General features: G+C 37.1%; 1 protein-coding gene across 5 annotated transcripts in view; it reads left to right on the forward strand.

Annotated features, from left to right (window-relative positions):
* Window positions 1-13,718, forward strand: part of ACADM (acyl-CoA dehydrogenase, C-4 to C-12 straight chain) — a 49,976-nt gene that overhangs the window by 25,981 nt on the left and 10,277 nt on the right. For all 5 annotated transcript variants that reach the window (XM_011936937.1, XM_011936936.1, XM_011936938.1 and 2 more), the window contains 3 exons: window positions 308-416; window positions 8,521-8,661; window positions 9,844-9,939. In XM_011936937.1, the coding sequence (XP_011792327.1) occupies window positions 308-416; window positions 8,521-8,661; window positions 9,844-9,939 (346 nt within the window). The remainder of the gene's footprint in view (window positions 1-307; window positions 417-8,520; window positions 8,662-9,843; window positions 9,940-13,718) is intronic.

Raw genomic sequence — 13,718 nt, forward strand, 5'->3', positions numbered from 1 at the left:
AAAAAAAAAAAAAAAAGTTATGTAAATGTCCTCTTTGTCTTTCAAAATATCTTATATGCACTGTACTGTGGGTAACTGAAACCACAGAAAGTGAAACCCCATGGAATGGGGAAGGGCCTACTGTGTTATTAGACATAGACCTCAAATACTATCTCTTCCACAGCTCTTTTAAACCTGATTATTTATTTCCTCATTTGTAAAATGTAGGTAATAATAATTGGGATTGTTAAGAGGATTAACTGAGAGAGCAGTCACCATGTGTTATTTGCTGATATTATCACCATTATCGGGTGTGTGTATCTCTTAGGTATTTTTTATTGGCACGTTCTGATCCAGATCCTAAAGCTCCTGCTAATAAAGCCTTTACTGGATTCATTGTGGAAGCAGATACCCCAGGAATTCAGATTGGGAGAAAGGTAAAGTATTTATGAATGATTAGGGCCCCAAATATTATTTTAATTATAAATTGCAAATTACTTAACTTGCCTTTAATGAAAACACTTGTTTGTAGTAAGTTGGAGTAAAATAAAGCTGTGTTTTAATGATATTAGATCAAATAGTCTATATACTACTGAAGATTTTGTGAGCAGTCATTTCAAGTCATTTTGGAAGAGTAGTACCAACCTGTGAAGAAGGCTAATAACAGCTGTGAGGAATAATGAAGTAAAATCAAGCTACCATTTATATTACCTGACCAATAATAAGAATTTTGGATATTTCAAAGGACTTTCCCACACTTTTCCCCATTGGATCCTCACAGCAACCTTTTGGTAGGATAAGTGGCATTATGCCCATTTTACAGATAAAAACAATGTGACATAATTGAGATTATACTAGGTCATATAACACTAAGGAAAACGTCTATACCTGAAAAGAGTGTAGAAAATAGCAAATAGCCTTGAATGTGGAAAGGCAAAATCTTATTTAAATAAGAAAAGGTAATTTAACATATTTGAAAAGGTTTGTATTCTGAATATGTGGAAATAAATTTGGCGTTTAAAGTAGACTAAAGAGAAAAGAGTTTAAAATTTTATAAATCAGAGTTTAAAATTATAAATTTTATAAAGAAGGAAAGAAATGAAGTCAATAAAGTAATTTTTTTTTCTTTTTTTTTTTTGAGACAGCATCTTGCTCTGTTGCCAAGGCTGGAGTGCAGTGGCAGGATCTCAGCTCACTGCAACCTCTGCCTCCTGGGCTCAGACAATCATCCCACCTCAGCCTCCTGAGTGGCTAGGATTATTGGCATGCACCACCACACCTGACTAATTTTTGTATTTTTTGTAGAGACAGGGTTGCCCTGTGTTGCCCAGCCTGGTCTCAGACTCCTGGGCTCAAGTGATCCTCCCACCTTGGCCCCCTAAAGTGCTGGGATTACAGGACAAGCCACTGCGCCCAACCAAGGTCACAAAGTGAGAGGCAGAATTGAAATCAATATGAAGGTATCCTAGGACCTTACCCAGTGTAGTTTATGATGCTATATTGTGCTATATTTTCAATCAGATATTAAAGGTAGACTGCACCTGACAAAACTGATGATACTGTTGTATGTAACAAAATATAAGAACTAAAAATTGTTGTGCTTTTCCCAATAAATTGTTTTTTGTTTATGTAACAGATCATGTTTCTGTCTTAGGAATAGTTGCTAGCAAACTTGGCCAAATGTATGGCCCATCTTTAGAAAGTATAAAGGACCCAACAGCTTATACTTTTTTTAGCAGTAAACTCACTCCTGATTTTATCTTGCTATTTCTAGTTTTTTTTTCTTTTTGCCTAATGTTCTTACTTAAAAAAAAAAATCTCTACTTCAATAAATATTTATGTAGTGCATACTATATACAGTATTCCAGCTATTAGGGATACAGTATGGATCAAAATAGACAAAAATCCCTGGCCTTAGGTAAATTACTTTCTAGTGAGGAATATAGATAATTATGTTGTATATATTTAAGCCTCCTTAAATCTTTATTGAAACAAATAGATATTTACAAATTTGTGAAATTTGATGTTTTCAGGCCAGGTTTGGTGGTTCATGATTGTAATCCTAGCACTTTGGGAGGCTGATTTGGGAAAACTGCTTGAACCCAGGAGTTCAGGACCAGCCTAGGCAACATATTGAGACTTTACCTCTACAAAAAAAAAAAAAAAAAATTAATTAGCCAGTTGTAGTGATGCACACCTGTAGTCCCAGGTACTTGGAAGGCTGAAGTGGGAGGATCACCTAAGCTCAGGAAGTCAAGGCTGCAGTGAGCCATGCTTATGGTCAGTGATCCGGCCACTGCACTCCAGTCCGGGCGACAGAGCGAGACTCCGTCTCAAAAAAATAAATAAATAAATAAATAAATAAAATATTAAAGAAAAACACTTGATTATTTGTTGATAAAAGATGAGGAAAATTCACTAAGTAACTCTTAAGCTCAGTAGGAATCAATAGTATGAGCCTTTAAAAAACTAATGTAATTTTAAGCCAAAGTAATAGAAGTACAGCATCAAATAGGAGAGAAAAAAATGGTGACAGTTCTGGGCAACACATTAAACATGTATTAAAAAAATTGACTAAATCTAGAAGCAGGTAAGTGTGTTGCATTGGGAGGAGCCTACAAAACATGTTCTGAAAAGCAGAGCCTTGGTTATTTTGGAAGAATCTTGAAGTTTTTCAAATATTATTACACAGAAAGATGATCAGGCTTATGTGTTTACTTCAGGATGCCAGCTTAGAATTGATGGGTGAAAGTTAGAAAAATGTAGAATTGGGAGGGGGGAGGGATAGCCTTAGGAGATATACCTAATGTAAATGACGAGTTAATGGGTGCAGCACACAAACATGGCACATGTATACATATGTCACAAACCTGCACGTTGTGCATATGTACCCTAGAACATAAAGTATAATAAAAAAAAAAGAAAAGACAAATGTAGAATTTAGCTTAATCTAAGGACAAGTTTTCCAGCAGCAGTGCTGTTAAGTTGTCATGGGAAATACTGTATTTACCCATCACTACAAGTATATAGAGAGTTTCTAGAATAACTTTTTATTGATTGGAATAATGTACTAAATGGCCTGTCTCTTTTTGTAAAATTTCTGATTCAATATATTTGCGTGCCATATAGTACAGTTTTCTAGCAAATAAAACATCATTTTTTCAGAATGAACCTACTAAAAAGTTATTTAGTTTAAACATCCATCTCAAAAAAAAAAAAAACATATCAATCAATTCCTTATGAGCATCCTAAATATGTTCAGTATTATGGAGTGCTATATCTTTACCTTTAAGCAATTCCTGGTAATACCAGCAACTAATAAAGACTGAAGAAACTATTAAAATTTAACAAGTTGAGAGAAATCGAACAATGCAGTTTGAAGTTTTTGTAATTTTAAAAACAGATTAGTCAGGTGCAGTGACTCACATCTCCAGTCCCAGCACTTTTGGAGGCTGAGGCAGGAAGATTGCTTGAGCCTAGGAGTTCAAGACCAGCTTGGGCAACATAACGAGACCCCATCTTTACAAAATTGAATGAAATAACTGATTACAACTGTTCACTGTTCATATAGTAAGGCAAATTAGGTAACATATGAAACCAGATAACAATTTTTATGATTTTGTTACTATTAATATTAAATAAAACTATAGAATGAGTGGTAATGTATTGGTTTTAAGCAAAGAAAATAAGTTTGTGTTGTTAAGGGAAGAATATACCTTTTTAAAAGAATTTTTCATGTGCCAGGGTATATGCAACATGAATTAGATGCTTGGATATTTGCATTTTTTTCCTTATGTTTCACTTCAAAATCTTTCTGAGAAATTCTTCTGTAGGAAAAAATCAGCAAATATTCATAATAACTCAGCTATAACAAAAACACTGACTTGCTGCATAAAGAAACAGTAGTTGGAACATATGGGTCTCTGTTTTATATTATTCCTTTTCACAGGCAGCTCTATTTGTCCTCCTTTTCAAGATAGCATGCCCCTTAAAAAATAAAATTAGTTTTGGGAAAGAAAAAGTGCCAGTTTCAACATGCACAGACTCTCTTGTTATATTACATTATTATTATACCAGGGATTTTTACTTACAACTCATACTACTAAAACGAAGTTAAATAGCATACTGTAGTCCCTCCTTATCCTTGCAGGATACATTCCAGGACCCCTAGTGGATGCCCGAAGCTTCAGAAGTACCAAAACCCTATATATACTATATTTCTACACATATATACTTATGATAAAGTTTAATTGATAAAGTGGGCCTGGCAAGAGATTAACAACAACTACTAATGAAATAGAACTATAACAATATATTGTAATAAGTTATGTAAATGTTAGGCCAGGCATAGTGGCTCACACCTGTAATCACAGCACTTTAGAAGGCCCATGTGGGAGGATCCCTTGAGTCTAGGAGTTTGAGACCAGCCTGGGCAAGGTAATGGGACTTCATCCCTACAAAAAATAAAATTAGCTGGGCATGGTGGCATGTGCCCATAGTACCAGTGACTCAGAAGAGGTGGAAGGATCACCTGAGCTGGGGAAGTCAAGGCTGCAGTGAGCCAAGATCATGCCACTGTACTCTAGCCTGGGCAACAGAGTGAGATCTTGTCCAAAAAAAAAAAAAAAAAGTTATGTAAATGTCCTCTTTGTCTTTCAAAATATCTTATATGCACTGTACTGTGGGTAACTGAAACCACAGAAAGTGAAACCCCATGGAATGGGGAAGGGCCTACTGTGTTATTAGACATAGACCTCAAATACTATCTCTTCCACAGCTCTTTTAAACCTGATTATTTATTTCCTCATTTGTAAAATGTAGGTAATAATAATTGGGATTGTTAAGAGGATTAACTGAGAGAGCAGTCACCATGTGTTATTTGCTGATATTATCACCATTATCGGGTGTGTGTATCTCTTAGGTATTTTTTATTGGCACGTTCTGATCCAGATCCTAAAGCTCCTGCTAATAAAGCCTTTACTGGATTCATTGTGGAAGCAGATACCCCAGGAATTCAGATTGGGAGAAAGGTAAAGTATTTATGAATGATTAGGGCCCCAAATATTATTTTAATTATAAATTGCAAATTACTTAACTTGCCTTTAATGAAAACACTTGTTTGTAGTAAGTTGGAGTAAAATAAAGCTGTGTTTTAATGATATTAGATCAAATAGTCTATATACTACTGAAGATTTTGTGAGCAGTCATTTCAAGTCATTTTGGAAGAGTAGTACCAACCTGTGAAGAAGGCTAATAACAGCTGTGAGGAATAATGAAGTAAAATCAAGCTACCATTTATATTACCTGACCAATAATAAGAATTTTGGATATTTCAAAGGACTTTCCCACACTTTTCCCCATTGGATCCTCACAGCAACCTTTTGGTAGGATAAGTGGCATTATGCCCATTTTACAGATAAAAACAATGTGACATAATTGAGATTATACTAGGTCATATAACACTAAGGAAAACGTCTATACCTGAAAAGAGTGTAGAAAATAGCAAATAGCCTTGAATGTGGAAAGGCAAAATCTTATTTAAATAAGAAAAGGTAATTTAACATATTTGAAAAGGTTTGTATTCTGAATATGTGGAAATAAATTTGGCGTTTAAAGTAGACTAAAGAGAAAAGAGTTTAAAATTTTATAAATCAGAGTTTAAAATTATAAATTTTATAAAGAAGGAAAGAAATGAAGTCAATAAAGTAATTTTTTTTTCTTTTTTTTTTTTGAGACAGCATCTTGCTCTGTTGCCAAGGCTGGAGTGCAGTGGCAGGATCTCAGCTCACTGCAACCTCTGCCTCCTGGGCTCAGACAATCATCCCACCTCAGCCTCCTGAGTGGCTAGGATTATTGGCATGCACCACCACACCTGACTAATTTTTGTATTTTTTGTAGAGACAGGGTTGCCCTGTGTTGCCCAGCCTGGTCTCAGACTCCTGGGCTCAAGTGATCCTCCCACCTTGGCCCCCTAAAGTGCTGGGATTACAGGACAAGCCACTGCGCCCAACCAAGGTCACAAAGTGAGAGGCAGAATTGAAATCAATATGAAGGTATCCTAGGACCTTACCCAGTGTAGTTTATGATGCTATATTGTGCTATATTTTCAATCAGATATTAAAGGTAGACTGCACCTGACAAAACTGATGATACTGTTGTATGTAACAAAATATAAGAACTAAAAATTGTTGTGCTTTTCCCAATAAATTGTTTTTTGTTTATGTAACAGATCATGTTTCTGTCTTAGGAATAGTTGCTAGCAAACTTGGCCAAATGTATGGCCCATCTTTAGAAAGTATAAAGGACCCAACAGCTTATACTTTTTTTAGCAGTAAACTCACTCCTGATTTTATCTTGCTATTTCTAGTTTTTTTTTCTTTTTGCCTAATGTTCTTACTTAAAAAAAAAAATCTCTACTTCAATAAATATTTATGTAGTGCATACTATATACAGTATTCCAGCTATTAGGGATACAGTATGGATCAAAATAGACAAAAATCCCTGGCCTTAGGTAAATTACTTTCTAGTGAGGAATATAGATAATTATGTTGTATATATTTAAGCCTCCTTAAATCTTTATTGAAACAAATAGATATTTACAAATTTGTGAAATTTGATGTTTTCAGGCCAGGTTTGGTGGTTCATGATTGTAATCCTAGCACTTTGGGAGGCTGATTTGGGAAAACTGCTTGAACCCAGGAGTTCAGGACCAGCCTAGGCAACATATTGAGACTTTACCTCTACAAAAAAAAAAAAAAAAAATTAATTAGCCAGTTGTAGTGATGCACACCTGTAGTCCCAGGTACTTGGAAGGCTGAAGTGGGAGGATCACCTAAGCTCAGGAAGTCAAGGCTGCAGTGAGCCATGCTTATGTTGCTGCACTGCAGCCTGGATGACAGAGTGAGACCTAATGTTTTCAAATGTTTTGTGTTTTAGAAATTACATGGTTTGAGATGAGCCCAGGAAGCATTTTGGTTTTAAATGTTGTGGGGTTTGGGATGAATCTGGTAAAGTGTTTTCTCATTATATCTGAATGGTGGTCCAAGATTCTAGTTTATCAACTTTTAAAGACAAAATAAAGGGATGTTGGTTTCTTTCTAGGTCAAACTATTGTTATCATTTCTTCAAACTCAGAACAGACTATTAAAACCAGAAAATTAAAGGATTAGTTTATAGCTCTTTGTTTCCAATGCTCCTGTTTCTCATTCTGCTTATTAAAAATGAGATCAAATTTTTTTCCTTATTAAGAGTTATGTCTGCAACTTCCTCTCATGATTCAGCATAACACTAACAGTTATATACAAAGAGAAAGAGAAAAAATAAAGCAGATGTATCAAAATGTTAACAACTGGTGAATCTATTACAGGTGAAGGGTATATAAGTACTTATATGCCTATTACAACTCCTCCATTGGTTTGAAAATTTTTAAAACAAAAAGTTGAGGGAATGTAGCTAGTTTAGTAGCTTCTTATAAAGTCAAACATACATTTATCACATAACCAGTGCTCTTAGATAAATACCCAAGAGAAATGAAAATAAGGACCTATATACAAATGTTTATTGCAATTTTATTAATGATTGCTAAAAATGAGGAGGGGGGTATCCATCAACTAGTGAAAAGATAATGGATATATGGTACATCCATAGAGTGGGATATTACTCAGCAGTAAAATAAATGAATTATTGATTGTGCAGCAACATGGGTGAATCTCAGAAGCACTATACTAAGTGAAAAGTCAAACACAGAAAGCAGACTTTATTATTTCACTTAAATGACGTTCTGGAAAAGGAAAAACTACACGGAGAGAAATCACACAGTGGTTGCCAGGGGATAGGTGTAGAATAAGGAAATTGACTATAAAGGGAGAACAAGGTAACTTTTTGGGGTTCTAAAATACTCTATATTTTGAGCATGGTGGTGGTTACACACACATACATTTGTCAGAGTTATTAGAAATGTATACATAAAAATGATGACTTTTCTACATGTAAATTATACCTCAATAAATCTAATTTTAACAAAGAGTCAAAGAAAAACAATCAATTTTTATTCAGTAGATTATTTTACTAGCTCTATTAAGATTAAACGTCTCAAATCAGATTGTATTTACTAAATGTTTTTTCTGACATGGTAAAATAGATAGCTTTCAAACATATAATGAGATTTGTCTTTGTTGATAAGATGTACTTGTAGACCTTTAAACTAGTGTGGTTTCAAAATTTGTGAAATGTTGTTCGAGATTATGGTTGGCAAATTTTTTTGTAAAGGTCCAAATTATAAATATTTCAGGCTTTGCAAGCCATATCTCTGTCAAAACTACTCAGTTCTGCCATTGTAGCAAGAAAGTAACTGTAGATGATATGTAAACAAACAGGTGTGACTGTATTCCAATAAGGCTTTCTTTGTAAAACAGGCATTGCAGACTATAGTTTGTTGATCCCTGTTTTAGGTAATTGCAGAAAGTCATGAAACAGTGATTAAAGCAAAAATTGATACTGGCTCAAAAAAAATTCCTTAAAATATACCAATTTTCTTATTAGGAATTAAACATGGGCCAGCGATGTTCAGATACTAGAGGAATTGTCTTCGAAGATGTGAAAGTGCCTAAAGAAAATGTTTTAATTGGTGATGGAGCTGGTTTCAAAATTGCAATGGGAGCTTTTGATAAAACCAGACCTGCAGTAAGTAATATGAGTTGACAATCCTTATAGGATCTTTTATTTATTACATTAAATAAGTAGTTTTACTTTAAAATTTTATGTTTAGTTTGTTTCTCTTTTTAATATCTGCTTTTTTTTTTTTTTGCTTTTTTTTTTTGAGACGGAGTCTCGCTCTATCACCCAGGCTGGAGTGCAGTGGCCGGATCTCAGCTCACTGCAAGCTCCGCCTCCCGGGTTTACGCCATTCTCCTGCCTCAGCCTCCCGAGTAGCTGGGACTACAGGCGCCCGCCACCTCGCCCGGCTAGTTTTTTGTATTTTTTAGTAGAGACGGGGTTTCACGGTGTTAGCCAGGATGGTCTCGATCTCCTGACCTCGTGATCCACCCGTCTCGGCCTCCCAAAGTGCTGGGATTACAGGTTTGAGCCACCGCGCCCAGCCTATCTGCTTATTTTTTTAAGGGTATGGGAGAAATACTGTTACCTTTCTTTTTTTTTTTTTTGAGACAGAGTCACACTCTGTAACTAGGCTGGAGTGCAGTGGTACAATCTCAGCTCATTGCAACCTTTGCGTCCTGGGTTCAAGAGATTCTCCTGCCTCAGCCTCATGAGTAGCTGGGACTACAGGCGCCTGCCACACTGCCCAGCTAATTTTTGTATTTTTAGTAGAGATGGGGTTTCATCATATTGGCCAGGATGATCTCGATCCCTTGACCTCGGCCTCCCAAAGTGCTGAGATTACAGGTGGGAGTCACTGCACCTGACCATATTGTTACTTTTCTTAATTTTTTAAATAATTCTTCAACTGTTCTTACTATCCATTATAGAAATTATTTTAGCAACTGCAAAATTGCTGTAGTTGGTGCTAGATTTAGAGAGGCAGTCTACCCTAAATATGATCATCCTGTTAATATGTACTCACTTTCTGTTTTCACTCATTAAGAATATTTCCCCTAGTAACATTTCTCTTGTTAAACAAAAGGAATGACTTTCTTCTAGAGTATGATACTATGCCTAACAAATGCCTCTTACTACCTTTAATTAACAAATAATATAAACTTACATGCCTATTCCCCACTCCCCACCAGTTTTTTGTTGCTGTACATCACCTTCTCTTTGTACACTCCCTAACTTAGACACTTAGGTAGATATTGTGTGTTTTAAAGATAATACGAACTTTTGCTTTATAATATGTTAAAATGCTAGGTATCTGCTGGTGCTGTTGGATTAGCACAAAGAGCTTTGGATGAAGCTACCAAGTATGCCCTGGAAAGGAAAACTTTTGGAAAGTTACTTATAGAGGTAATTTTAATACTGCTTGCTTTGTTCAAATGTAAAGACATTCATTATCATTTAATATTTAGAAATGATTTTTAAACCACAAACTGATCAATTTCTACTTTGATAGCAGGAAGATAATGTGGTTTTATCAAGATGAGTTTCAAAGATAAATTTCTTTTTAGATTGTGCCGCTATTGGTTACTTCTGTACCTGACACTGTGCTATGCGTTTTTTTTGTTTGTTTGTTTGTTTGTTTTGAGACGGAGTCTCGCTCTGTTGCTCAGGCTAGAGTGCAGTGGCACAATATTGGTTCACCACAACCTCCACCTCCCGAGTTCAAGCAATTCTTCTGCCTCAGCCTCCCGAGTAGCGGGAACTACAGGTGTGCACCACTATGCCTGGCTAATTCTTGTATTTTTAGTAGAGATGGGGTTTCAGTATGTTGGCCAGGCTGGTCTCGATCCACCCGCCTCAGCCTCCCAAAGTGCTGGGACTACAGGAATGAGCCACCAGGCCCGGCCTTGTGCTATGCATTTTAAATATATTTTCTAATTCTCTCAGTAACACTTTTTTGAGTAGTAGTATCTCTTTTAAGGATCAAGAAACTGAAGCTCGGAGGTATCAAATGATTTGTCCAAGGCTATACAATTTATAAGTCACAGATCTAGAATTCTCTTTTATACTTTTTTTTTTTTTTTTTAGCAGTGGTGGGTGGGGGACAAAGTCTTGCTCTGTCATCCAGGCTGAAGTACAGTGGTGTGATCTGGGCTCACTGAAACCCCCACCTCTCGTGTTCAAGTGATTCTCCTGCCTCAACCCCCGAGTCGCTGGGACTACAGACACACACCACCACACCCAGCTAATTTTGGTATTTTTAGTAGAGACAGGGTTCCCTTATGTTGGCCGGGCTGGTGTTGAACTCCTGGCCTCAAGTGATCTGCATGCCTCGGCCTCCCAAAGTGCTAGGATTACAGGCCTGAACCACTGCACCTGGCCTCTGTTATGCTCTTAATTCTGTTACTTCCCATCTCTTCTCAAGTGTCAGATAATTTTAGTACTATAAAGAGTCATGTCTTCGATGAATTTCCAGGGTAATTCTTAACTCTTATCCCTTCAAATATTGATGCCCCCCCATTATCTGTATTCTCTCCTGCAACTCACTATGAGTTGTATAGTGAACCTTCTATTTCTTTCTCTTTTTTTTTTTTTTTTCGAGATAGTGTCTTGGTTGCCCAAATGTGAGTGCAATGGTGCAGTCATGGCTCATTGCAGCTTCTCAGGATCAAGCAATCCTCTCACTTCAGCCTCCTAAATAACTGGCACTATAGGGGCACACCATCATGCCTGCCTAATCTTTTTATTTTTGTAGAGATGTGGTCTCACTGTGTTGCCCAGGCTGGTCTCAAACACCTGAGCTCAAGCAATCCTTCCACCTCGGCCCCTCATGAGCCTCCTATTCCTATCTCCGTTTGTCAGTGGTTCTCTAACTATCTGTGGCGAAAGACCAGTTTGTTTTAATTTCCAGTTAATGTGGACCATTATTTTTGTAAAATATAAGAGTGTCAGAACAATACTAAATTGCTGTAAAAGTTTCTAAATGCTTATTCTCATCTTCTGTACCATCAACCAGTAACAGTTTGTGAATCGGCACTGTGGACAAACTTGTATTAGCACTGCTCTGTGTCCCTTAACCTTAGTTTTGTAATTTATCTTTCTGCACTATATTCTAGGTAATTTTTTCAGATCTGCTTTCTAGTTCTCTTATCTTGTGCCTAATCTATTTAATCTATCTATTGATTTTTTTGTTAATGACTACTTTTCATTTCAAGATGTTATATTTGGTTTTTTCCTTTATACCTTCTTTTCAACATTGTACCACCTTTTCCTTTTTTGTCATTAATCATGTAAAAATTCTTCATTTATAATCAATTTCAGATTTTTTTGTTATCTTCAATTCTTATGGTGCTAATCTTTCAAGGTGTATTGTGTCTCCTAACTCTTTTATGATCAGTTATTTTGCTTTTATTTTTTATTTGTAAACAACTTATCTGCAGGAGGTACTGTATTTCTCAGAGCATTATGGAAGCATATTAGAAAGTGGCTTTTGTACTTTTTTGGCACTTTTATTAGATACTCCAGAGATTTCACCGTTCTAAGAGCTGTTATTTTACATTCATTTCTCGACTTGGGGACTCCTGTATCACAGAGGCCATGTACATTGATCCCACACATTAAGAAACTCCCTACATTCCAGTCTGAGCAACAGCGTGAGACCCTGTCTCAAAACAACAATAGTAACAAAAGTCCTTTTTTTTCTTGTTCTTTTTTTAACCCTCCTGGGCAAGAGAAGTACAAGGGGTTGGGGAATTCCCTTTCCTAGCTAAAGGAAACCATAACAGACGGGACCTGGAAAATCGGGACACTCCCACCCTAATACTGTGCTTTACCAACAGTCTTAGCAAATGACACACCAGGAGATTATATACCGCGCCTAGCTCGGAGCGTCCCACACCACAGAGCCTCGCTTACTGCTAGCCCAGCAGTCTGAGATCGAACTGCAAGGTGGCAGCAAGGCTAAGGGAGGGGAATCCACCATTGCTGAGGCTTGAGTAGGTAAAAAAGTGGCCAGGAAGCGTGAACTGGATTGAGTCCACCGCAGCTTTGGGAGGCCTGCCTGTCTCTGTCGACTCCACTCTGGGGGCAGGGCATAGCTGAACAAAAGGCAGCAGAAACTTCTGCAGACTTAAATGTCCCTGTCTGACAGCTTGGAAGAGAGCAGTGGTCCTCCCAGCATGGAGTTTCAGATCTGAGAACGGACAAATGGCCTCCTCAAGTGGGTCCCTGACCCCTGAGTAGCCCAACTGGGAGAGACCTCTGCCAACTGACACCTCATACAGCCAGGTGCCCCTCTGAGACGAAGCTTCCAGATGAATGATCAGGCAGCAACATTTGCCGTTCTGCAGTATTTGCAGTTCTGCAGCCTCCACTGGTGATACCCAGGCAAACAGGGTCTAGAGTGGACCTCCAGCAAACTCCAACAGACCTGCAACTGAGGGTCCTGACTGTTAGAAGGAAAACTAACAAACAAAAAGGACATCCACACCAAAACCCCATCTGTATGTCAGTATCATCAAAGACCAAATTTAGATAAAAGCCCAAAGATGGGGAGAAACCAGAGCAGAAAAGCTGAAAACTAAAAATCAGAGCACCTCTTCTGCAAAGGAACGCAGCTCCTCACCAGCAACATAACAAAGCTGGACAGAGAATGACTTTGACGAATTGAGAGAAGACAGCTTCAGACAATCAGTAATAACAGACTTCTCCAAGCTAAAGGAGGATGTTCGAACCCATCACAAAGAAGCTAAAAACCTTGAAAAAAGATTAGACGAATGGCTAACTAGAATAAACAACGTAGAGAAGACCTTAAATGATCTGATGGAGCTGAAAACCATGGCACGAGAAGTACGTGATGCATGCATAAGCTTCAGTAGCCGATTTGATCAAGTGAAAGAAAGGGTATCAGTGATTGAAGATCAAATGAATGAAATGAAGCGAGAAGAGAAGTTTAGAGAAAAAGAGTAAAAAGAAATGAACAAAGCCTCCAAGAAATATAAGACTATGTAAAAAGATCAAATCTATGTCTGGTTGGTGTACCTGAAAGTGATGGGGAGAATGGAACCAAGTTGGAAAACACTCTTCAAGATATTATCCAGGAGAACTTCCCCAACCTAGCAAGGCAGGCCAACATTCAAATTCAGGAAATACAGAGAATGTCACAAAGATACTCCTCGAGAAGAGCA

The sequence above is a fragment of the Colobus angolensis genome, unplaced genomic scaffold (genome assembly GCF_000951035.1).
Source record: "Colobus angolensis palliatus isolate OR3802 unplaced genomic scaffold, Cang.pa_1.0 Scaffold158, whole genome shotgun sequence".
Taxonomy (NCBI): domain Eukaryota; kingdom Metazoa; phylum Chordata; class Mammalia; order Primates; family Cercopithecidae; genus Colobus; species Colobus angolensis.